This window comes from Caloenas nicobarica, chromosome 3, assembly GCF_036013445.1.
Source record: "Caloenas nicobarica isolate bCalNic1 chromosome 3, bCalNic1.hap1, whole genome shotgun sequence".
Taxonomy (NCBI): domain Eukaryota; kingdom Metazoa; phylum Chordata; class Aves; order Columbiformes; family Columbidae; genus Caloenas; species Caloenas nicobarica.
Genome location: NC_088247.1, coordinates 78,788,344 through 78,813,341, shown reverse-complemented (window position 1 = coordinate 78,813,341; position 24,998 = coordinate 78,788,344). Strand labels below are relative to the sequence as shown.

The 24,998-nt window shown below is 40.0% G+C and overlaps 1 protein-coding gene across 1 annotated transcript in view; it reads left to right on the top strand.

The window, feature by feature from the left end:
• The window catches only part of PCNX2 (pecanex 2), a 149,383-nt gene that overhangs the window by 110,787 nt on the left and 13,598 nt on the right, over positions 1-24,998 (top strand). Inside the window, exons 24-28 of the mRNA XM_065631048.1 lie at positions 575-633; positions 3,047-3,262; positions 13,699-13,952; positions 18,206-18,439; positions 20,499-20,602. Coding sequence (XP_065487120.1) covers positions 575-633; positions 3,047-3,262; positions 13,699-13,952; positions 18,206-18,439; positions 20,499-20,602 — 867 coding nt within the window. The remainder of the gene's footprint in view (positions 1-574; positions 634-3,046; positions 3,263-13,698; positions 13,953-18,205; positions 18,440-20,498; positions 20,603-24,998) is intronic.

The window sequence follows — 24,998 nt, the reverse complement described above, 5'->3', positions numbered from 1 at the left end:
CACACAAAGAAAACCCCTCAAGTCTAGCTCTTTCCCTTAAAGCTTAGAAGGGAAGAAAAGACCGATTTAATATTCTATTTACTGTTTTGGTGGCACCTGGCTCCTGTGCTTCTGCAGCCAGTTCAATTATTTAAGTATGTAGTGCAGTGAATTATCACAGATGCCAAATCCTGAGTGACCTCTGTTCCACGAGAAGGAAAATGGGGGGAAAAAAAAAAAAAAGAGTCTGAGGAAAAGAAGAAGGAAACACAGATACTTCTGGTTTATATGCTGATAAGCTACAATATCAATACCAATACTGAACTGAAATACTATATATGCCTACTTGGAGTAAACTGATGAGTGGATTGGAGCAGGGGTGTCAAATTCATTTTCACCGGGGGCCACATCAGCCTCGCAGTTGCCTTCAAAGAGCCGAATGTAATTTTAGGACTGTATACATGGAGGAGTGTGAACTGCATAATGATATAAACACAGAACATGAAGATACGTTAAAAAGAAAATAAAAATGTGGTTTGGGGAGAATCTTGTTTTTAAAAAAAGAATTGGCTCTACAACATGTCTTTATTTCCAGCACCAAAAGATCGGACCATTCCAATACCAGACTGGCAATTCAGATCGAAAAGGATGCAGGTATGGCCTGGGAGTTTGGGTGTTTTGTTTGATTCACAAAACATGATGTATTTATATGGGCAAGGCTTTGCCTGGGATGCTAAAGAGGTACAAAGGTTTTAAATGCTGTGTGAGCAAACCAGAGTGTTTTAAGCCTAGTGGAGCACCACTTTAAGCCATGTAACTTGATAAGTAAATTCTCTCTTCAGTTATATATAGCTGATCAGACAGCTGCTGGGCTGTGCACCCCTTAGTTAATGAGAACGCTGCTGGTTATGTGGAGTGTGCAGCAGATGCCCTGGCCGGACTCGAAGGTCCACCGGGAAGAGGAAAAGGTTTTGGAAAAAAGCAGCAGATTAACAGTGCCCCTGCCACCGCGTAGTTTGGGCTGACGGGTATCTCCTCTTCCCCGGAGAGAAACCTTTTTGGAGAGGTGGGAGGCGAAGTTGGGAATTTGTGGGAGAGGGTAAAAGAAAGACATAGGAAAGATGGTGGACTGCTCCTGTGGGTGCTGGTCTGTGAAATGAGCTCCAGTCCCTGGCGATGTAAAGCACCTTCCTGGGCTGCACTGGGTGGTTCCTGTGAGAGTGGGAAGTGAGACATTTTCTGGCAAGCCAGTGGACACAGAGAGCATGTGGTACCTCAGCTGATGCTCTTCAGCACCTGGCAGGACACAGCCCTTTCCACGGGAGGCTGATACCAGAGTTTCGTGCCAAATCCCGGTCCCAGTGAGAAGCCAGGGTTTCATACAGGGGTTTCTTCTGCCTTAGGGTTCTGCAGCTGATTTTATTTTACCACTGAGGTGTTAGGGGCTCGTATTGTGGAGGCATAAGTTTACATTTTAATTATTCTTGTTCTGTTTATATCTGCCTGTCTTTTTACCCTTATTCATTACATCAGTAGCATGAACAAATACACATCTTTAAGCAGAAATGGGTGTAATCCAGAGCATCCAAGAAAGCAAGAGTGGTATTAGCAATTTGAGACTTATGTAGTGCTCTTTTATTATTTATCAGTTCAAGGCAGGGAGTTAAGATGTTTCCCAAGGCCATTCTGTCATCTGTTAGCAGTAACCTTTAGCATTATTATATATGCTAATAAGCTAATTATGTTTTAAAACCCATAGCTCAAGCAAAGCATTCCTTTTGTGTGAGTGCTTAAAAGATTCATTTTATGACTCATTTAGATTTTGACTGAATATGCTCTAGAAGGTCTATAGTTGATTATATGTATATGTGTATGTGCACCTGCATGTATACATGTAGCAGGGCTGGATGCATAATGGCCGTGGTGATGAAAAGCTGTGTAGTAACACACCCACTCCTCCTTTTGCATTGAGGAGCAATTTGTAGGGGAAGCTACAGCCTGTCATACTCTGATTTGCTCTCCATGTTAGATCTGCTCCCAGATATGCACATACATAAATATGCAAGTGTACCTGATATGCTCTCATGTATACAAATACACCTCGAAGATGTTGTTTTGTACATGTACATCTATTCATGCACCAGCATTTAAAAAGTATTAAAGGTGTGACACTGATGTAATATAGAAAATAAAAGCAGTTCTCATGTCAAGTGCATATATTATGTAAAAGAGTACGAGCACAAGACAACACCACATTGGATTATGTGACACTGTTAGCATTTATGAAAGATTCATTTCCTTTCACAGATGACCATCATAAACTGCTAATTTTAATCCAGTTAAATGCCATAGACCTTCATGGGATGAGACCTCTACACTGTAATGAGTGTTACTCACCTGGACAGTGGTTTCGAGTCATATGTAATTGGACAGTTGATACTATTTTTAAAGAAGTGGTAGCAGTTCTAGTGGTGAATGGACCTTGTTTCATTCTTTCTCAATATTCTAAATGTACTCTTTAAAAATATCTATCTTCATATTAAGTACCCACAGATACTTCATGGACAAAGCCTTGAAAAATTCCTGGAGGGCTAGAAGAAATAAATCATAACTAAATTACTGGAAGCTATAGGACCAAATTCTTTAAAAATCCTAACAATAATATTCAGATTTAAGTTTATGTACTGAAATAATAATGATTTCTGGTTTCTTATTGCTCTTTGGAACAATATGTAGACCTCATCATTGCAGAGCAGCCAAAAAACTCCTGCTGTAATAAAACACGAAGGAGTTTTGGTGATTTGGGTAGTCTGAACTATGTGTGTTATCACTAATTTGATGCTTTATTTGTAATATTGTTCATATTAAACAGAAATTTCAGACCTGATTCTCTGAAGACCTTCAACACCACCTAGAAAATGCAGTGTGTATAAAGTATCAAGAAGTTACTATCTAGTTAGAGGAAGAGGTTTTATGCAGGAATAACAAATAACATAGGCTTTTATGCAGAATGGCTTAGTGTAGTAATAATTTTATTTTTTACAAACGTGTGCTGCTCTGGTTGTAGGAAATGATGACAATAATCTCAACTCCATTTTTTATGAGCATTTGACAAGATCTCTACAGGAGTCGCTTTGTGGAGATTTGATTCTGGGCCGCTGGGGAAACTACAACACAGGAGACTGTTTTATTCTGACATCGGATTATTTAAATGCCTTTGTGCATTTGATCGAAATTGGAAATGGTCTTGTCACCTTTCAGCTCAGAGGGCTGGAATTTCGAGGTAAGGATCCCTGATAATTTAAGTAATAACAAAACCAGCAACAAAACCTGTCTGGCTTTCTTAATCTATCACAACTCTATAGTATGCTGTAGAATTTGAGAACTTCTCCCTATTTCTTTTTACAGATATTTTTCTGTCTGTCTAAAGGTTCTGTATTTCTTTATATCATTATGTGAATGACAATGTTCTGAAACCTAGATGTTAACAAATTTAGAGTCATGTTCTGGAGTATCATAAAACTTTCAGAAAGAAGGCATATTGAGTTATTTGCTTGGTTCGCAGATCTTTTAGGTTATGCTTAGTTTATGTTTTCAGATTGTTTTTTCCCACAACAGCTATGGAAACTGAAGCGGTTCTTAAAATTGTTCAACTCTCAAAACTGGTCTTCGAAAAAATGCCAAATATCATAAGACTCCCCCCGTGGAAAATACCCTGTGTTGGATCATGCAAGATGCCAGTGCTGAGATGGTCTCTGTCACAGTAGAACAGGAGAGGAGAAGCAAGTGGGTCAGGTCTTCATATTTCTCTTACTTAGGAAGGGCAGACTTCAGCTGAGGAAGGGACCTCTCTTTCTTCTTGTTCAGTGTATTCCTCTGTCAGGACACTCCTCTTCAGGGAATGGCAGTTGCATCCCCTTCCTTGGTGGTGTGGCTTGTGTGAGGCCAGTTGCTAGTAGTGTCCTTTTGTCTGTTCTTGTCTCTAAAGTAGGAAGAAAATTGAAAGTAAAACTGCAAAACCTCTGAACAGCTTTTAAATTTTGCTCATACTACCCATGTTGGCTGCCTGTGTTTGTTGTTTGGGTTTGTAACCTTTCAAAGATCCCACTTTGCAATTGCAAGTGATAGGAGTTTTGAAATCCCAGAACAGCTTCCCAGGCTCAAGGGCTGAACATCTAATGGGCAATGTGTAGAAGAGCATATATTCAAGGTGACTTTTCAACAAGGTCGAGTATGAGAAAATACAGGACAGACTGACTTGTTGAACACATTTAGCTGTGGGAGGATTAAACTAAGAAATAATGTGTAGGCTCAAGTCTTGACTCTGACAGACTCCCTGTGGGCTGTTGACCAAGTTGTGATAAATGCTCAATGTTCACTTTCCTTCCTGTGTGGTGGGGATGAAGATAACACTCCAGTATCTTAAGAAAAGTTATGTGGAAAACAGCAAATACCTGAAACAGCTTGGTATTGTAGCATCTGAAGAGATACCTATTCAGTACAAAGGCAAATTGTAAGAAAAAGCAACTGGAAAGGAAGAGAAATAATTTGTTTATCAGCCTTGTAATTTCTTCTTGTTCATTATGATGTGTGTGTGATTCTGTGGCTTTCTTCAACTTCAAAGACATTGCAAGGATTATCTTCTCCTTGTATGCCACCAAGGTAAGCAGTGGTGCTGCTGTGCCAGAGATAAGTACTGAGGTTAAGTACCCTATAGAGTTCACAGGTGGTAGACTTTTTTGGGGGGTAGATTTGGAATTTGCTATTACTTCTTTAAAATCCAGGCCAGAAAAATGCAGATTTATGTTGTTCTGCAAGAACGGTTAGAATCTGTTAGTTACAGTACCACTGGTTTTACAGGCTGGTAAATCTCTGAGATAATTGCCTTTTGGTTTTGGTTTTGTTTTTTTTTTTAAAGACAGTTTTAGTTAGCCTGTCAATTTTAGTTCCTCTTAGGTTGCTTGCATTTAGAATTTTTTATGGAAATTATGTGAAGTCAAAAAAAGAGTTCATTTATTTCTGCAGATCTGAAAAGAAAAGTAACTTCCAGGGGGGATTTACATATGTTAGAGACATATCTTGGACAATGTTGACATTTTGTTCGAATTTGTTAGGATTTTTAGCAAACAAAGCCACGTACATTTTCATTAGCTTGCATTCTAATTTCAGAAGATTATCGTTGCTGATCATCCTTTTGTGTTAAAATTGTTCACTGTAGGGTTTGAAACAAACAGAAGAAAGAAATCTCACTTTTATGGTTAAATTACATGAGTTTTTTGAGTGGTTTTTTTTTTTTTTTCCCTGTGTACAGTTGCCACCTACTGCTGTGTCCTTCTGCATCATCACCATTCCCAGGCAGTTCAAGAAAAGTAAATCTTGGAAATAGAGATGAAAAAATGAGAGGGTCCTCAAGCCACATGCTAGCTGGAAAAAAAGATGAGGGCCCTAGCAGACAGGCTTAATGAACTGGAAGTTGAATAATTTTGTTGCAAAGTGGTTTAGGAAGACTTTGTTTTGACTTTGAGCCAGGATGGTTCGTTACCAGGCAAGTGCCATTCTACATTTCGATCTGAGAGCAAAGCTCAAAAATTGCAGTGTGCCACCTGTCAAGGCATCTCTGTATTCCCTAAAATCATAGTTTAAGTAACTAAATGGGTCTGAAAAGTGACCTTTCCATGCAGACTCCCTAACACTGTTCAGTGTTAATGCTGTAGCTGATTCACTTTGTGAATAGATTTAACGTGTCTGCTGGATGCAACAGGCCTTTAAATTCAGCTGGGGCCGAGCCCCGCAGCATCCCATGTGTTTCATGGTTTGCAATTGAGAGCCAGCTGAGTTATTGTCAGGAATGTCTCTGTGAAGAATAGCTCCGTGAAAGCTGAGGCTGAGCCAAAACTCTTCATTAGAAGGTTTTCTCTGCTCCTTCCTCTGGGTGGGATCGCGGCCTGCAGGGGCAGGAAAATGGAGCCGGCTGCCCCTGGGCGGTACCAGGAGCCTTCCCCAGCACGGAACGGGCACGTTCTTCCCCGTTTCCAGTCTTGGAAATGGCAGGTGTGGGGTACTGAATATGGTAGGATTTCTTTCTGCACAAGCGGCAAGATGTGTATGTAGCTGCCTTGGAAGAATCTGGTGGTTTTAAGAAGTCAACAGGCAGTTCTTAAGCACTGGGCTTGTTTCCTCTGCTTTGGGCCTCTTACATTCCTATTTTTAGTTGTCTGCTCATGCGCTGTTTTTCACACAGGACCCACAAGAAGGAAAGAAGGGGCTAGAGGAGGAACTTGAAATCTATAATTTTTGCGTTTTGTCTGCTTGACTTCAATTTCAAACAAGTAATTTTAATTGAGGGCCCTAAAAATCTGCTGCTCCTTAAATAGGAAGTCTTTGTTTGCTTTGGAAATGAGTGAATCACAACAGTGTTCTCTGTGACTGTTTTCTGTTTGAGTAAACCAAAAGCAATATTTGCATCGTGGAGCTCTGGATTTTCCTGCGGGTGTTTCTCCATGTGGTAGCTGAGAAGCTGTGCTGGCAATACTGCCACAGCACTGCTCAAAGGAGAGGTCAGAGAGTCTTCTGAGGTGTACTGGGGGCAGGAAGCACTGCCTCCCCAGTTTGCAGTCCAGCCTAATTGAGAGTTGGCATTATAAATGACTGAGCCTTTGGGTAGTAAAAGCATTTGACACAGCTTTTAAATGAAAAAAAAAACCAAAACAAACAAACCTCAAACAACCAAAACCTTGCAGGCGGGGTAGGAAGATACAGACTGAGCAGACTGAAAGAAGAGCGTCAGCAAGGCTGGGATTCCTCTCATCTATCTTTAGTCCTGTTCAAATTAAGCACCTTGTTGAATTAGTTCTTCACTCTCACTTTCTACAAACAGAGAGAGAGGATGTGCCTCCATCGTGTCATTCATCCTGTGTGTAAAGCAGAGGGGAGCCTCAATACCTTCAGGTATTGAGAGGCGATGCCCAGCTCCTTCTTGACCGAAAATGAAGAGAGGGTGGTACTGAGTTCAGGCTGGGTGAAAACTTCCAGGTAGCTGCACGTTGGTGTGGGGGAATCATGCCCTTTGGTAACGTAACTCTGTTGTCTGTGTTAGATCACAGCAGTATGCTAAAAGCAGCCTGCCAGAAGAAATACATAATGCATTATTTAATTTGGGGAAAAACCGTGGTCGGGGAACAAACAGCAAGAACGCCAAAATATCCAGCTCCTGTGAGTTCTCTGTAGAATAAGGAAAACTTAAAATATTTTCCTGTTCACTCTGTGTCTCTACAAAATGTCTTTTGGAGAATATCCAATTTGGTGTTACACGTGCAGAAATTACTTATGGATGGCGATGCTGAAAACTTGAGGAGCTGTTTTCTAACTCGTGGCCAGTTTTCTTCAGTCGTGTAATTAAGTTCTAAATCTGCTGTGATTTTTTTGCTACTGCATGTTGCACATGCAATATTCACGCTTCACTTGGAACTTCATTAGATGAATCAGGGACAGAAGCACAGAGCAGACACATGTAATTGTACGTAGTGTAAGGCAGCTGTGACAGTGAGATGGGATCGCCTGTGGGACTTTATATTAGCTAGCTTATTTCCCACGCAAACTGATGTATGAATGTAACCAGTTTAGGGTATAAGCTTTAGGCACGCTAATGATGTCTAAGAAATAAAGACAATTACTCATTTCTGCAGTGTATGTGTACACTGTGTAGTTTTATTACAGTAGCAAGTACATTACCAGTGTAAGGAATATTTATTGGTGTTTGATTTTTTGTGTCTGAAGGCTCTGTAGCACTAGGAAGAATCATTCTTTATTTAAAGAGTGGTTGCAACTTTGACTTTTTGCTTTTACAAATCACTTCTTGCTATTGGTAAATAATGGTTCCCACCTTCCTGTCTATCCTGAGACCACACTTGAAGTGTATTCAGTGTATGCACCAGACCATCAAAAGGTATTGATAAATTACAAGGAGTTGAGAGAAAAGCAGCCATTTTTAACACATCTCTTCAGAGAGAATGTTAAAAACCAAAAGTATGTTGTGGAAAAGAAAAAAGGCTGAAAGACACAATGCTCAGAAATATTAGAGGCATGAACAGAAAGGATGCAAAGAGGTTTCTTTAATCTTGATTATTTAGTTGGGAAGAATGATGTGAAAAGGAAGAGGATACTTTATGTTGAAAGCAGGAAATCTGCGATATACAAGCCTTTCTAGATGGACAATGATGCCCCAACAGTGGAAGCCATCTATGAATTTCAAATAGACTTAGAATAGTTTCTGTAACACAGGCTAGAATAAATATTTGATGTCTTTTTTCCCTTTCTTCCCTTCCACAATTTTATATGTATATATGGGTGCACTGGAGAAGACTTCTGGAAGGAAGGAAAAATGTCGTTAGATGCACTGCAACCTTTTTGTTGAGAAAACGTCTTTGCCAGAAGCAAAATATTGTGTCTTGCATTACACTCCAAAAGAGGTGACATGAGAGGTTTTCGTGGTATTTGGTAGCTGCAAGTTCAACAACCAGCATCCTTAGAGATTGCTTTCTACCACCTGGGCTCCTATAACGTGTCTCTGTGGACCAAGAAAAGGAAAGGTGTCTGAGGAGAGGGGATGCTTGTTATTACAGCAACTGGTCTGGTTTGAAAAGCAGGCTATTTTTCAGGCATACAAACACCCGAAGCAGCTGAAAACCAAACCACAGTTTTATAACTAACAGCTTTGATGTTTGAGGAATTGATATTGGCTTTTAAGTCCTGAGATTTTTCTTTGAAACAACCTGAGACTATCAGAGCCTATTTCTGTTCTTAATCCCAATTCCACAAGGAAAAGAGCAGGAAGGAGCCAAAATAGTTGCTGGGTTCCAGAATGTGTCCAGTTGTGGGTTTCATGAGTTTACATTTAGGAGCTCGGTTCACTCCTTCTTGAAGTATGTGGTTTTCTGTGTTTCTAGAGCTATACGTGATGCTTGTTTCAGGAGAGGACGTCCTTTCAATGGCTGTAATTGTGCTCTGTGTGCTTCTGGGTGACTTCTTGTTGCTCATTAAGCTGCTATCCTGAGCAGAAATACGTCATGTCAGAAGGAGCCTTATCCATCAGAATTTGGGAATACTCAGATTTGCAGCAGAGCTTGGTGGAGCAGAGCCAGATATTTCTACTGTAATGCATTTATTTGTAAAATATTAATGTGCATGATTTTGCCAAACAAGTGAGCAATCAGGCACTTTTGTGGAGTTGGTGGTGAAAAGGCCCCTGCATGGCCTACAAAAGAAGTTACCCTGGGCTTCAGTCCATCCTTGTAGCTCCCAGCTCCATATCCAGCTCCATCTCTCAGACTTACCACCTAGTTAAATCCCTTAGCCCAAGACTGGTAGTTGGGGCCACAGAGTTTTAAGCTTGAAGTGCGTAGTGCAGGAGAGTGATTTGTGATCTTCTTAACTGGTCTGCGGGGTGGGATAAGGGCATGAGCCCTGTGAGCCCTTTCCACGTACATTTGCACCCTAGTTGCCTATTACATGTCAGCAATCCTTAATGCTCAAGCTATTGCTACCTTCAGCCACAACAATTAGTCCCCATTCTGGATGTTTTGTTAAACTGAAGCGTTTTATGGAAATTAAAACTGCTTCTGGAAGTATGTGGTGGTGCTACAGGATTTTCTTTCTGGACCTTCAGAACAGAAAAATGCTTTTCTTTTCATTCAGTGAGTTTTCAAAATTAAATTCAAAAGCACACTCCGATTTCAGCCTTAAATTCTAGAAGGGTGGTTGATCATTAATTTAGGTATATTTTATGTATCCTCTTGAAGTGAGATTAGAGTCTTCAGTTTCAATTTTCTTATTTCCATTTAGGTCAGATAGATCTGACAGGGCACAAGTCAGTCCTCAAATCCTGATGTGTCAGCAAAAGAGAGCTCCAGGTTCTCACCCCGGTTTTCTCCTGAGCTCATGTAGATTGACCTTGCTTTGTTCAGCTGGCACACGTTTTTGCATTGACGGATTTTTGGCAACTATCCAGTGTTAGATATCTTACAAATGAATCTGTCTCATCCGTACTAGCAAGGGTCACAGTGGATGATTAAGCTTGAGTGAAAAGTGAGAGCTTACTTTCTTTCTGCTGCAGAAAGAAATGTTAAAAAAAAAAAAAAAAAGTTTTCCCTCAGATTTTAAAATGACTAATTACCAGTGAAAACACTTTCCTGTATTTTAATATTTAATGACACTACACATAATTATATTGCCGAACTGAAGTGCACACTCTGCTCCCTACTCTTTGGTTTTATGAATAATTTTCTGAGTTGCTTGAACTTGATAATTTTTTGAGAAGCGATATACAAATTGTCATTTTAGTCATCGATGTATAACATAGACACAAAAGTTTAAGGTAGCCCTTCTCTAAAAGATGCATACAAATGCTTAACTTCATTTACTGTGATTTGTCCCATTTGGTTCAATGCATTAAGCTGAGCACATGATCTTAGTCTTTGCAGTACCGGTGTCTACAGTAATGAACCAAAAAGGGTCGATGGGCACTGGTGAAATGAAATTTGTCAGTAACATGCAAATCTGTAGCGTTAAAGTCCAGCCAGTGCATTATGGATTAAAGAAAGGCTCAGTTAAAGATGAGAGAAAATAATTGACAGTCTTTCTAGAACTGATTGCAGGAACTGGGGGGGAACCAACATGTGCTTGAGCATCAACCCTGCGCTTTGTGTGTGCAGACTTGAATCCTTTTATAGATGTCATTTGCAAATACTAATCAGTAGCGTGATGATAGGAACAAGGATTTGGTGTTTTGTCAGAGCACTGGCTGTGGCTCAGATTACTTATCAAGGATACCCCAGAGGCTCTGCAAACAGTCAAGACATCAAATCCCCAGGATGATAGCACCAAAGTCCATCAAACAGCTTTTGTTAAGCAGGTGCATGTTTGCCAGATATTGTCAGAGAACAGCCCTGATTTCGTTCTTTAGAATAAATCTGCACAATTACCACATGAATTCCTTTGGTTGGTTCCCAGAGCTTTTATAATAACATGATACCAGTTAGAATGTCTTGCCCACCCCTAATTCAATGCTGATTGTGTCCACTGTCGTATAATTTCAACTTCAGTTGATTAAAATTACCTAGTAAAGATGACTCGGAAACATTTTTACCTGTCAGATTAGCTGAGAATGCAAATAATTGTTCTGGCATCTTGTTCTTCTGTTTGTTATGCATGCGATGACAGCTTCCCTCAGACACTGAAGGTCTCTTGAATTCACCTATTATTTGACTTGCCAGCCTCTTTAGTCTCTATATTTTACAAAAAACACGGCTTAAGAAAACTAGTGATTGGAGGGAATCCAGCAATAATATTTTGTATTTATTAATAGAGATAATACAGAAAGCACAAAGAAACAGCCAGCATCCCATAGGAATGAAATGTGATATTTCCATAACAAAAGAAAAAAAATATTTAAGAATAGGGTTACATAGACTGATTAAAGCTATCTTTTATTCCTTTACTTGTATATGGATCAGTGGCAGTTGTTTATTACGCTTGTGTTTTTCATCGCTTATGAACAATTGGCAATACTTAATTTAGCACCTGGGATGAAGATGTCTTCTCTTAAATTCAGTTTAATACTGACAGATCTCTAACCTTTCAAAATAAATGTAACAGCAATAGTAACAGCACCAGCCATGGTTTAGTTATTTTACTCTTTTCAAGCTATCTACACAGGAATATGCTTTTCCCTACTTCAGTTTGAGTATGATGTCTTCTGACTTGACTTCAGAGAAGCATCCACTGACCCAGAGCAGTTGCTGCTTTTTTGCTGTTGAGCAATAAGTGTTAATTCATGTAGAAATCTGTGAAATATGAAGCAGAAGCAGTCCAGTTCATGTCCAGTCCAACTGAAAATGTCAGCTTGATACGTTCATGTTTAGTAATTTGTGGCAGTCTTGAAAGAAGAGATGTTTATATTCGGATTACTTGGAGACATTTAATAATTTGTCATATATATGTCCCCGAGGTCCAAGGAGGAAAACGTATCAGTGCATGAACAACATTGGGTCCACAGTGTAAATTTTCACTTACAGAAAACTGAATGGAGAACACTAGAATATACTGGATCCTTTTTCCCCCTCTTTGGGCTACAATCCCATTTTTTCTCACACGTTTCTTCCTTCAGATCTTTCTGTTCATCTTTTTTTCTTGTATGTTTTTGCTTGCTGGATACATTTTAGAAGATGTACACGGGTGAAAAAAGAAATGGTGATAACCAATGTTTTAACATATTGGTTCTATTTTGAAGGGCTTTTCTTGGTGTTGAGAGAGGAATAATCTGGATGCTCCTTCTATTGGTACAAGCTAAAGGCCCTCAGGTTGTTGCCCGGATAGTTGTGATGGGACTGGGATGGTCAGTCCAGGGCACAGCGATGGTCATGATGCACCACAGAAAGGCCTTTGGGATGCTGCCTTGCTCCAGGCTCTCTCTCGGGGTGCGGGCAAACTGGGGGGGGACTGGAGCTGACGCTGTATTCTTTCCCAGTCCACGTTCAGATGATGAACGTAGCCAACTTCTCCCATTTACAGTGCCCCAAGGGAACAGGTCTGTTGGTCCTGGCTGGGGGGTTCGTAGCTGCCGGACTGCAGCGCGGTGTCTCGCACCTTCCTCTCCTCTCGAGCCCATCTGGCAGCTGGTGGAGCCAGCTCTCTGCTGGGGGGACACCCAACCACTGGCAGGAGGCCTGTGCGAGACATATGTGTAACCTGCGTCAGAGGAGATGGCCTTGAAAGACAGTTTGTGTACAAATTCAGTGGAGAGTAAGTTTAGCAACAGCCCACAGAGGGTAAATTTTAAAAGGATCCATGCATCAAGAACGTATTTTGAGAACAGTGCGGGGTGAACACATGGATGTCCACCTTGGTTTTGATTTTTTGTGCCCTAAATGGTGCAGAAACCACTTTTTCATAGATTGCAAATCCTGAAGGGCTCAGCTTGCCCTTCTACTGTGCACAGCACAGGCCAGAAATGCAGAATCTGCAGAGCAAATATATTGTTGTTTCTGTGCCTGCCTCGTGACTTCTTTTTGAGTTAACATCTCTTTTTCAGGAAGATTTACTCTATTCTGATCTAAAGCCTGTGTAATAGGCTACTTAGAAAGCTGTTCTGTCCTCATGGTGTACTGCACTAGTGCTAGTCATTGGAGATGTTTGATCTGGAGTAGTTTATACTCCAGTGGGAGAAAGAATAGCCCATCAGATGTTATTTTTGGAACTTGCTTTCTGAGATAGTTTGCTAAAACCCAGATTTTATAAGTGCTTTGACATGCTGTAAAATCTTTGTTTGCATTTTGTGTGTTATTTGAAGAAGCTGACTGAGACTGGATCAATTTGCTTAATGTGCCTGATGGAGCGAGACTCTTTAGTGTTGCTTCCTGTGAGTTTTTATTAAGGCAGAAGCTGTGGCCTGTAGTTTAGCTCAGCTCAGAACCAAACGCCTAGAACGTTAGATCTGGCCTTTTTGGCTTTTACAGATGACAGTAGATAAGTAATGTACAGCTCTTTATTTGCTACTGTGCATGGATCAATTGGCACATCTAATTTGTTGCTGTAGCTCTTTCTGCTAGATTTTTGCTGTGTGTGTAGAGCCTTCAATCATCCTTTTTCAGCTTGGAAGAAGTCCTTTGTTTCTTCCTCCTCCCCTAATAACTGGCAGCATACTCTCTTTTTCTCACTGCCAAGGGACATATTGCCAGCAGAGAGAAGTGGAAGCTATAACAGAAGGAGATGAAGACAATGAAGGCTGCTGCTGTTGTAAGCCCGGGCACTTGCCTCACTTGTTATCGTGTAATGCAGCCTTTAACCTGCGATGGCTGACATGGGAAATAACCCGCACCCAGTACATCCTGGAAGGGTACAGCATCATTGATAACAACGCTGCAACGATGCTGCAAGTGTTTGACCTGCGGAGAATACTTATCCGATACTATATAAAGGTAAACTCTTTGGTAAAGTGGACTATATTCCTAGGCAGCTTTGTCGAAAAGAATGAATATTGGCTGTGTATTAGAAATAGCATTAGAAATTTTTTGCTTTATATTTCTTCATTTGCACTACCGGCACTCAGACTGACTTGATGTTAGGTAGGGATAATTAATTCATATCTCCCTTTGCTACATTTGATTCTGACCACTTACATTTACAGTTAGTACAGAAAATTGCTGGCTTGGTTAAGCAGAAATAAAGAAGGTGAGTTCACATCCTCTAGCCCTGGAGTCAGAGGAAGCATTCTTACAAAGCAAAACTTCACTGACAGTTTGTTATTTCTTCTTGACTTGGCCTTCCACTGTTTTTTCTGGCAAAAAAAAAGATCAACAAGCATGAAGTTCTTGGGAAATCTCTGAAGAGCTGTTTCTCAAATATACTTTTTTAGGAGTGCAAACCCCCTCCTTACCTGCTGTTTTACATATATACTACAACACATTTGAACTTGTTTAATTCCATTGATTACACAGCAATTCATTTACATCACTTCTATATTTGCACTGTTATTAAGATCACAATGACCACACAAATATTAATTTGTCAAAATAATTGAACCATATAGTCTAGCAAGACACCTTCATCCTCTGCCAAAGCCATTCCAGTCCAGCAAATGAAGAAATCGCTGAGCTTTATTGTCTTCTACTGAAGCAACAAGAACCAAATGCTGCCTCCTGTGCCATTGGTACAGCCACAAAGCCACTCACTAAAGCTCCAAACCACCCCTGGATCTCCTTTCTACTTACATCTCTGCAGTTGTGAAAATCCTGTCAACCTTAGAGAGAGACCTGTTGTAAATAAATTAATCACCTTTTTTTGCAAGTGAGCCAATGCAGTAAAAACAAGATCATTGCCTCACAAAGCTGCTTTGATCATGCAGTCAATTACTTTGTAAAATGCAGACTGGGACTTCATAAATAATTTTACATGCACTAGGGCCTGGTAACCAACCTGCTTTGTTTAATTAACTAATTAGAAACAAAGCTGCATGTCCGCATGATTTTTTCATTTTAGAAGTGATTTTTCTGGGTATGAACTAAATTGTTTTTAAGCAATTTATCTAAACTGAAAACAAGACAAAACCACCACCTTTAAACTGAAGTAAATATGTTGCTACAATTGCTTCACTTCAAAAGGTAACCTGAATAAAGTGAACACAAACCGATGCAAGCTGATATAAGGCTTGGCTTTTGATGGTGACTGAGACTGAAAAAAATCCCAGTCTAAACTGCAATGAAATCAGCAGCTTGTTAGTTTAAAGCATTGAAGAAATGTGCTTTGTAAACTGGAACTTTTTTAGTGCCTTCAACTAATGTGTAGAGGACTTGTGGAAAGTGTGAGGTTCGTCATATGGGAAGTAAAACTGAACTGAAATGTAGTTTAGGGCGCCTGAACGTGCCTGAGAAGCAGCTGATGTAGGTAAGGTGGCTTAGACGGGCTTTTGTCCCGTCTGATACGGAGGTGGTTAATTGATCCTGATTTGAGTAAAAGGGACGTGGGTTAAATGATCTCCATGCTACTGAGGTGTGATGTGGCTCCATCTCCACTGTACCCAGATTTTGTGATGGCCACGACCTGTTGCTTGGAGTATGAAAATCAAATCTCTTTTGGTTGGATTTAGTTGAGCCAGCACTGTAACACTGCACTTACAGGTCTTCGTTCCTAGCAAGGCGTCAGTCCGTTAATCTTCTTCCCTTCTTAGGGAGGGATGAACAGAAGATAATAGTAACCTCTTGGCAGCTGCAATACTAGCCTGGGCTGGGCCTCCCTTCAGCGAAGGGAGAGCGTGCTCAGGAGACCCCGTCTTTAGAATGACACTTCCCAAAATAAACCTATAGGGAGATTTTCTCCTGTTCTTCAAGTTATTAGTTCCTTCTATGAACAGAAGCCTTGATAAGATTTAGTAAAATCCTTAGTACAGCCTTGGAACATGAGAAAACTATGTAATGTATCAGATCAGCTATCATCCTGCTTAGTACTTACCTCCAGATAAACAGAGAAGCAGAGGTGAGAATTCATTCCTTCCCCAGCTCTTTTTTATGGGGGAATCCAGAGCTGTAAAGATCCTGTGCAGTTTCACTGTGAACATTTCAAAGCCCTGCCACTTTCTTTTTAACAGCGTAGGAAAGTAATTGTAAGAAGGACTCAAGTTAATGCAGTATTCAGGTCACATAAATCACAAACTCAGAAAACACTCAGGCTGGAGTTTCGGCAGCAACTGCGCTTCCATTGCACCGAGCATCTGGAGTGCTTCTATTTTATTCTTTGTAGCTTTCAACATTGTAAATATTTACCGTATTATTTCTGAATTGCCACATAGCTGAGGATGTACTTATGCACAAACATATTTAGGAAGAGCTACTAAGAGCAGAATTTAATTAGGTGGCAGAAGCTTTTGCTATTTCTATTAATATGTCTGATTGCGAGTCTGATATTTCCCCCCCCCCAAGTTGAATCTGCTTCTTTGTAAGCATGAGTGAGAATAATAAAAAAAGCAAACTGTATTTTGAAGATCAGCAAAGAAAATGTATGCTTTGTTCCAGTTCTCCTATCCTTCAAGAATAATTACCATATTGGTCTTTTAAACAACTGAGTGTCTTATTCCTACTGTATTTATTTCATTTGCAGTTTCATCGACAGCCTAAAAAGGCCCATATTTCTTCTTATAAAAGGATTTTTACTCTCTACAAATAAACTGGGTCAGCTCCTGTAGCCCTTCTGCATATATTTTGAAATCATTTCCTGACCAACTACTGTGATATTTTTCCCTTGTACCTCCTCCATCTCTTCTCAATATATTCTTATTTAAATGTATTCAAGAAGTCCACATTCGCTGAGTGCTGTGTTTTCGGCTCTATTGTTTCTGCATGAATCTTTTTTTAAAGAGTGTATTGTTCTCCACATGCCAAGAAATCAAGAGTCCATCCTTAGTCCGTCTGATTTGTCTTTTTCCTCTGGAGCTTAATTTTCCTCTTGCTTGTGTATTTTTGTACAATTTGAAAGATAAACTGTGAAGGGCATCTGGGATTTTTAAAAGGGCTGATAGTGCTTCTGTCCTTTTAAACCCATCAGATTTTCATTTTATACATTTATTTGCTTAATAATATTTCCATTGCATGGGTAACGTAGCACTACATCATCTTCAGTCATGTTCACTTGTCCCTCATTTGCTTTGGAATCCAATTCTAAATGAATATCTTTTATTAAAACAAATTATAATAATAAAACATTATAGTGGGACTTTCCACCTGATGCCACTTTCCTTTTTAGCACTGGACCTTCTCCTTAAGTTTCATCCTCTCTTGAAAATATGCTTTAAGATTGGTTCAGATGGTTATGGTTATGTTATGTTATGTTATGTTATGTATTTTTTTTTAATGGCTCCAGACACAGCAGTTAGAAGAACTTCAGCTTAGAAACTCAGGCACAGATATGAGATACGAATCTGGCTGCTTCTTAATGTTTCTGCATTGGGAGAAAGAGCTCCTGCTGAATGCTGCTCCTCCTTCAGTACTTTAAAAGCAAACTCAGTTACATCACTTCTCAGCTTCTTAACCCAACATATAAGAAATAATCCATTATTCTTTACTGGCCTCATCAACAGAAGCAAAAACAGTGATGCTACTGAATGCAGAGAGAAAATAGGAGTTAAAACAGAGCTTTTCAGACCAGTGTTGCACACATCTGTCAGATCTCACCTTTATGGTTAAATTATGGTGGAACTGTTTGTTAAAGAATCAGGAAAGCTTTGTCCCCCAGGAAAGAGGGAATCCAGGGAGGAAAAAGAGCCCAATTCTGAGCATGTGACCATCTCCTACGTTTTTTTTTCAAAATATGGCTGAACTTTTATCAACATCACCTTCTTGGTGATAGACTCTAGGACCCCGTTAATGTCCAGTAATTACATGTTTTAGTGTTGGAACTCTGTATTCTTATAGTATGTTGTTTATATAAATTTTCCTGTGAGGTAGAAGGGTATTAAAAATATGACTTCTTTTTCTGTTTTCTGCTATTTAGATATCAATTGTTATTGTCTTTCTAACTTGCGCAGGTTTGTGAAACAATGTTGCCCAACAGTAAAAAATACGAAAAATAAGCACCATTATGGGTAGTTAGTGTGGTCCTGTTGGAATTCTTTTCTTCTGTGTAAAATATATCTGATTTAATAAGAGATGGAGTGACTAACATTTGCACATTTTGTCAACAGAGTATAATATACTTTACAGCAAGTTCTCCCAAAATCCTCGACTGGATAAAAGACGAGTCCATCCAAAAGATACTGCAGCCTTATGCAAAGTGGCATTATATTGAACGTGACCTTGCAATGTTTAACATTAACATAGATGAAGATTATGTTCCATGTCTCCAAGGAATAACCAGAGCTAGTTTCTGCAGTGTTTATCTGGACTGGATTCAGTTCTGTGCTAGAAAAAGGGTGGAGGTAAGCTTGCATGATTTTTTTTTTTTTAGCAGTGGTAATTTTAGTTCTTGGGATAGGAGCTAAATGATGCGTGGTTATTCTTTTGCTTGCTCAGGTTTAATACAATAAAATTTATTTCCTTTAAATTGTCAGATTTAACATGAAAGGAAAATATATGTTTTGTGGAATGGAAAAAAACCCCACCATATTTTGGAGACTACTCTTGTTCAAAAACTGAGTTTTAAGGCAGATTAGTCTTCGAATACAGAACCAATTCCTTACTGTGCACACTTCCAACACTGGTCATTTCATCAGCTCTAAAATGCTCGGATATACTGAGTGTTTGCAGAAGTGATGCTGGGGCAGGCCCTGGTCAGGGAATGTCATCACTCCTTCCCTTGCCAGTGTTTGGGAACGTTTGCCAAACATCGGTGATGTGTGTGTGCCCTTGCCAAACATTCACCTATGTTTGGGTACAGTCTTCAAAGGGTAGGGAAGTACATAACAAACTCACTGCTGGTGTAGGTCACCTCTGAGAGCTCATAATTCACATGTGAACCGTGCCACAAAACTGCCTGAAATTACCTCGCAGCTCTCGAAGGTCAAGGGTAGGTCTCCAGCTCCGTGATCTCACACTCTGAGCCACTAAGATTACTGACGGTCAGCAATCATTTGTCAGAAATGCACTACTGTATTTCCACGGAATACTCAAAATAGCCCAGAGGGAGAATACAGTTTCAAACAAGCATATTCGCTTGATTTAATTTTCCGATTATTGCTGATAATGGCAAAAAATGAGAAGTGTATCTTTCCTGGCTGCCACGCGCTGTTATTTGTGCATTTTTCGTTCAGGATCTCTGAGTGCACATGTCATTTGTTACCACTGACCTTAGCTGGTGTAATATCGCTGAATCTTAATGTTTCTTCTCCACTGTGGTTCCTTCTCGTCTCTCTAACCCTGAATACCATTCCAACAGTTCCTCTCCAAATCATCACATTGATGCTGTTTTCATTGAATTGTCCTCTGAGCCTTCCCACCAATCTCTTCCTACTGGGAATATTTTCTCTCTTTTGTATCTCCGTGTCTCAGCTCCCATGTTCTGACCCACAAGGACTTGCACGGTGCAGGGAAAGCCACTGCTAAATGATGCTTTTTCACTTTTATGTGGCTCAGACTTTCAAATAGAGTAATAGATTTAGGGATGCCCAATAGACTTGAAACTTATCAGAGACTTAAAAAGGCAAATGAGTGCCTGCACTAGTGTGCACGCATGCTAACTATATAAAGTTCGTGTAGGAGATGAGATATAAAAAAGGCTTTGCTGTACACATAGCCCTGAAAATCAGTGTATTTAATAGAAGGAGCTACATTCTCCATTATAATTGGCTTCAGTTTTAGGTTCAAAGAAAGCTGTAAGAAATCACCCATTGTACAGACAGAAATAATAGTCTGTATCCTCCTCAGGACTCACATTCATGAGAGGTTGCTTCAGTTTTTCCCTCCTGCTTGATAGTAAGGTTTTCTTTGCAAAAATTTAAGTAAAGACATTCTCCTGAGCTAGCAAATGTCATTGAAGTTATTTGACTGCTTGTTAAAACGTGAGGTCAGTGTCATCAATGGTATACAATTTAGATATATATTGTTATTCACTAAAAGTGTGTTCCCCCAATTTTTTCCAAATAGATTGTTCTGGAATTTGTGGAGTAGTATTTGGCTGCCTCCAGTTGCAGTGTCTCTCAGCCAATAAAGAATCTGCTCTGGTTTAGAAAGTCAGATCTGGAAAAACAAGCCAACCAAAAACCCACAAAAATTGCCCCCACCACCATAGCTCCCCTTCCTTGGGATCTCACCACCTGAGATTGAAATGTTGTTTTTCTAGCCAGCGGGCGAAATAAGCTCCCACTTTGTAGAATGCCTCTGATAACAATGATCCCCCTTCTTGTTCTGTTTAATTGCAAAGAACGTTTTTGTGTGTAGGTCCAGCTACAAGCAAATTTTATGTTACAATTTACAGAACTGCAGTGGTTTTAAAGATGGTGTTTGCATCTGGAATAACATGCTATTCTTAAAACCTTGTAGCACCTGGACAGTGATGAGGATTCTCCTCTCGTGACGCTTTCCTTTGCCTTGTGCATACTGGGTCGGAGAGCTTTGGGAACTGCAGCTCACAATATGGCCATCAGGTAATCTTTAGGAATCCTTTTTCCTCATTTTAAAGCAAAGACCTGTTTGTGGTTTTTTTCACTTACTGTGGAACCTCAGCAGAAGATTAGATCAAGGTGAAGTCTCTTTTCCTCCATAAAATATTTTTTTTTCTGCCATTCCTGGCCATCTTTTATTTTGGTAGTGTGCTTAATAACTAATATCAGTCTTTATTTCATAGGGCAAAGCAGAATTTTGCATTGAAAGAATAGGTTATTACTTGTGTTCACTCACCCCTGGCCTGGCTTCCTCCAGAAGGGGAGGAAACTGCTAGGTACTCTGACATCTAGTTAGCAAAATAATAATAAATCCATAAGCGTCCTCTGTTCCTCGGGGCCGTATTCCGTGTTCCTTGTGCCGCTTCATTCTGGTGACTGAGGAAGGGAGAACCTCTCATCTCCTGAGACCGCGGCTTTGTCTGTTCTCAGTCTACGTTATTCATTCATTCATTCGAAACACTTCTTCCTAGAAAGTCTGGTTAATTAAAATATGCTTGGTTAAATTTATTTCTGGATATGCTCTTCACCTTACCTTTGCCTTAGGGATTCTTCCATTTTTACTAGGAGTTCTGAGTTGTTTGGGTTTTTTAAAGAACCATTTATGCTGTTCTAAGTGTTCAGCCTGAGTAATAAATTTAATAGATAAGGCATTTTATTAATGAAATAATCTTTAATAAATCTAACTTCTAATTTTAGATTTTTATTAGATGTATTTGAGCTCCCTGTGTTCACAAGAATTTTGTCACAGTAGAGGAGATTAATAAATACACAGTGTCTAAGTGACCTTGCGGTATTGACACAAAGCTGTGGATAACGCTGGCTAACCCTCTATCAACATGGTCCTTAGAGAGGATTTGTCTTACTAACAAGCAAACAAAGACAGCATGTGCAATTTTGAATGCATTTTGTGTTACAAGATAAAACAGTCTTTTAAATATTCATTCTAGCTTTGTTGTCTGTTGAGTCGTTTGTAACATCTGCTTTTATGTCTTCCTCTTTCAGTTAGTCACGCAAAATGTTCGTGGCCCACGTGGCTTATTTCTTGGTGTGCTGGTTCTTTCTGCTTTCTCAAGTGGCTTTCATCATCTTTTTTCTCCTAGTTTTTGCACATTCCCTTCCTGTAGTGGTTTTCTTCTGGGTTGAGTTTCCTTTCCCTTCATTTCTATGCTCTCGAATTAGTGCAATGTTTAATAAGTCATTGATATTTCCAAAATAGCACTATTTTTTTGATGATCCAAATTTTAGAGTTAGGGGACATGATAGAACAGTTGATGTGCATTTGTGCTTTTTTAATTTTTTTTTTTTTTTTTGAGAAAAGATTAAAGTGAATTTGATCTGGAGCTGCAATAGATATGTCACAGCGCTATTAGAAATGCATCTAAAAATATCACAAAAGCTTCCTAAAACTGTCATCACATTGCACGTACTTTCCACAGGATCTTAAAATCTTCATTACAATGTTTTGGCACTAGTACAGATACAATAACAATGTCACCTATTTTTCTTGGCTTACATGGTGAGTCGACAACGCAAAGAGATAATATTATCAGAGGCTTTCTGAAGCTTAACATGGAAAGTATGAATGTTGAGGATAATTATTTGCAAAGTCTTCTGTAAAGATTTTAATAATAATTGCAGGAGTCAGCTATAGCATGTCTCTTTAAAATCTGGAAAATTACCAATGAACCAAATCAGTTTCTCTCTTTTGGTGAGTGGATGCTCCATACTCAAAAATAATTTTATTGGGGAGAAAAGGTCTGTAGAAGGGGGAAAATGTGGTAGTCCTGTGCACTGCACAGCTCTACCCTGTTCTTCTGAATCCGTTCTGTATAATCCTGTGTCTCTAAGTCCTGATTTTCTTTTTATTAAGAAAGTGCTCCAGGGCAGTATTGGAGCATTGTACTTTTTCAAATGTGTTTTGTGACGTCAAAGGGATTAAGTGGAAGCTTCTGTCAATATCTTTTTCAGTGCTACTTCACAAAAGCTACCCCTACAAAAGTTTCACTGTGCAAAACTGTGTCACTTACTCACCTGGTTAAATTACCTTTAATACATTTCAACTGCCAGGAAGATTTTGGAGAAAAAAAAAAAAGGCATCTGAGAAGTTATAATTGCTACCAGCTACAAAGCATGACTTTAGCTTGGCGAAATACGTTTATTCTTGTCTTAAAGAATGAATATATCTATTTCAATCGACAAAAACAATTCAGTAGAAATTGTTAACTAAGGAGCAGGGTGGGTATGCTACCCCCGACTTCAAGACCTTTATCAACAAAAATCCAAATATATTCATGTCAGCACGGAGGGCAGTTCTTACCACACTGACTGTGTTTACTGCTGCACACAGATCTTCACAACTTACCTAAACACAAAGCAGCAGTAAAGCAGCGAGACCCCGTTAGGAACACAATTACACGGCGTGCCAAGGGGAAGGAGACCTTGTCCAACATGCGCAGCGCTGCTGGGGCCAGAAGGAGATGTTCCTGAGGATTAACTTGAGGCGCTGAAGACAGGTCTCCCTCCCCTCAATCTTTGTTTGATGGAGATGCGGCAGCTCTTATGGAGGGTGGTTCAGAGCATTATTGCTGGTCCTCGCCCCCAGCTCTCTCGCTGCTGCAGGTTTGCATTCAGTCAGGTGGGAGAGAAGAACTGAAGGTCCTCAGAAGCTGGAAGAATCATTCCTTAGATGACGCTTCACAGTCTTTTTCCTTGAAAAGGTGTCATGACATTTTGGGGACCTTTTGGAGCCTAAAGGTGCTGAAGAGGGTTTTAGTTTTCTGTGGAGATGGTGTCAGAAGAGGCAATCCCCCAGCCAGGTGTGTCCGTGAGGGGGATGTACCACATGCGTGGCTGTTGGGAGCTGGCTCACTTTGTAAGAGATCCGGGTTCCTAACACGTGCTCTGTCACACACGAGTGCTGGACTATGACAACTTAGATCACTCTGGTAGGCACTGAGAAATGGCCTTGAACTTCCTCTCAGGAGTTTGTATTCTGGCTGTGAAGGATTTTGCATGCAACACCGCTAGAGGTTTCGTGATGAGTTGGAGATGTAATGGCCAGATGGGCATTGTAGTCTTCTCCTCACGCTTATTTCTATGAAGTGTTTCAGATAAGTCCAATATGAGCAAACTAGCCAACAGTCTGTGCTCCGTGGTCCATGCTTTGTTCTCAGAGGTAACTGCAGGTAGTAGGAAACTTTCTCTAGACTAAGTCCAGCCCTTGCTGTGTCTTGAAGAGTGACAGTCATCCAACTACTGCGCAGAAATAGTAATGCAAAGGTAATGTTACACTGAGCTGTGCATTACAGAATTGAGATTCAAGTTTACATTGTGTATGTAAACTATCAATTTGCACTCATTTACACATGATTTTGTCTAATCTATTAATCAGTAAATGTCACTGGGTAAACCAAGATTTTAAATGCTCTTATATAATGTATGTAAATAATTATTCAGCGTACCTGTTCATGTAAATGTCAGCAGCAACCCAACATTAACACTAGATTACACAATAAACGCATTCATTAAGAAGGCAGAACATTGCTATGCAAATCACTCGCTCTTTTAAACTGTCATTAGGAGGCATCCTGCACAAAATGCAATTTGAAGAATGACACGGCATTACCATTCATTTATTCAAATATGAGTGATATGTTGAGGTGTCTATTTGTAAAAAATTTCTTAATAACCCTATTCAGCCACTAGGCCCCCTAGTAAATAAATGTTTAGTATACATTTCAAATTTGGAAAAATATAAAAATCTCTTAATAAAGCATTTCTCATAAGGCACTTCCAGCACTACGAAGCCTGGATGCTCGGGTCCCCTCAGCTCCCTTGCCCCTTCCCTCCTGGGCACCACATTGCACTGCCCAGCATCTGAAGGGAGGGAGGTGGGGGGTTCTGGTGCCACAGGGCCGCCGGTGATGCTGCAGTGCTGGCGGGGGTTCAAGCAGAGAGTACAGCTTTACGTGTGCCAGAGCTGAGCAGAAGCAGGGGAGAAAAATTTGACTCTTAGCTCACAACCACTTTCATCTAAAATATCAAATTTAGAAGGGCTATCATTGAAAAGATTTCATTCAGGTGAGCTGTGATGTTCAGGTCATTACCAGCTCAAAGGCATGCGTGTTTCTTTATTCCTTAAATACATCTACAGTTAACACTGGGAAAGGTCTATGAACTGCAGATAGAGGATGGGTTTTGGTGTGCTAAATACATGCAGCTCATTCGCCAGCTCATTAGTCTTCATCTGTACTGTTTTCAGGCTTGCATCAAATGCTTTTAGTTCCAGCTGTTGGAGCACCGTAGCGGGTGAAGCACGAGGGAGTATTTGCTTTGGTTGTGTTGTCCTCCCTCTGGTAGTTGTGGTGCTACTTAATCC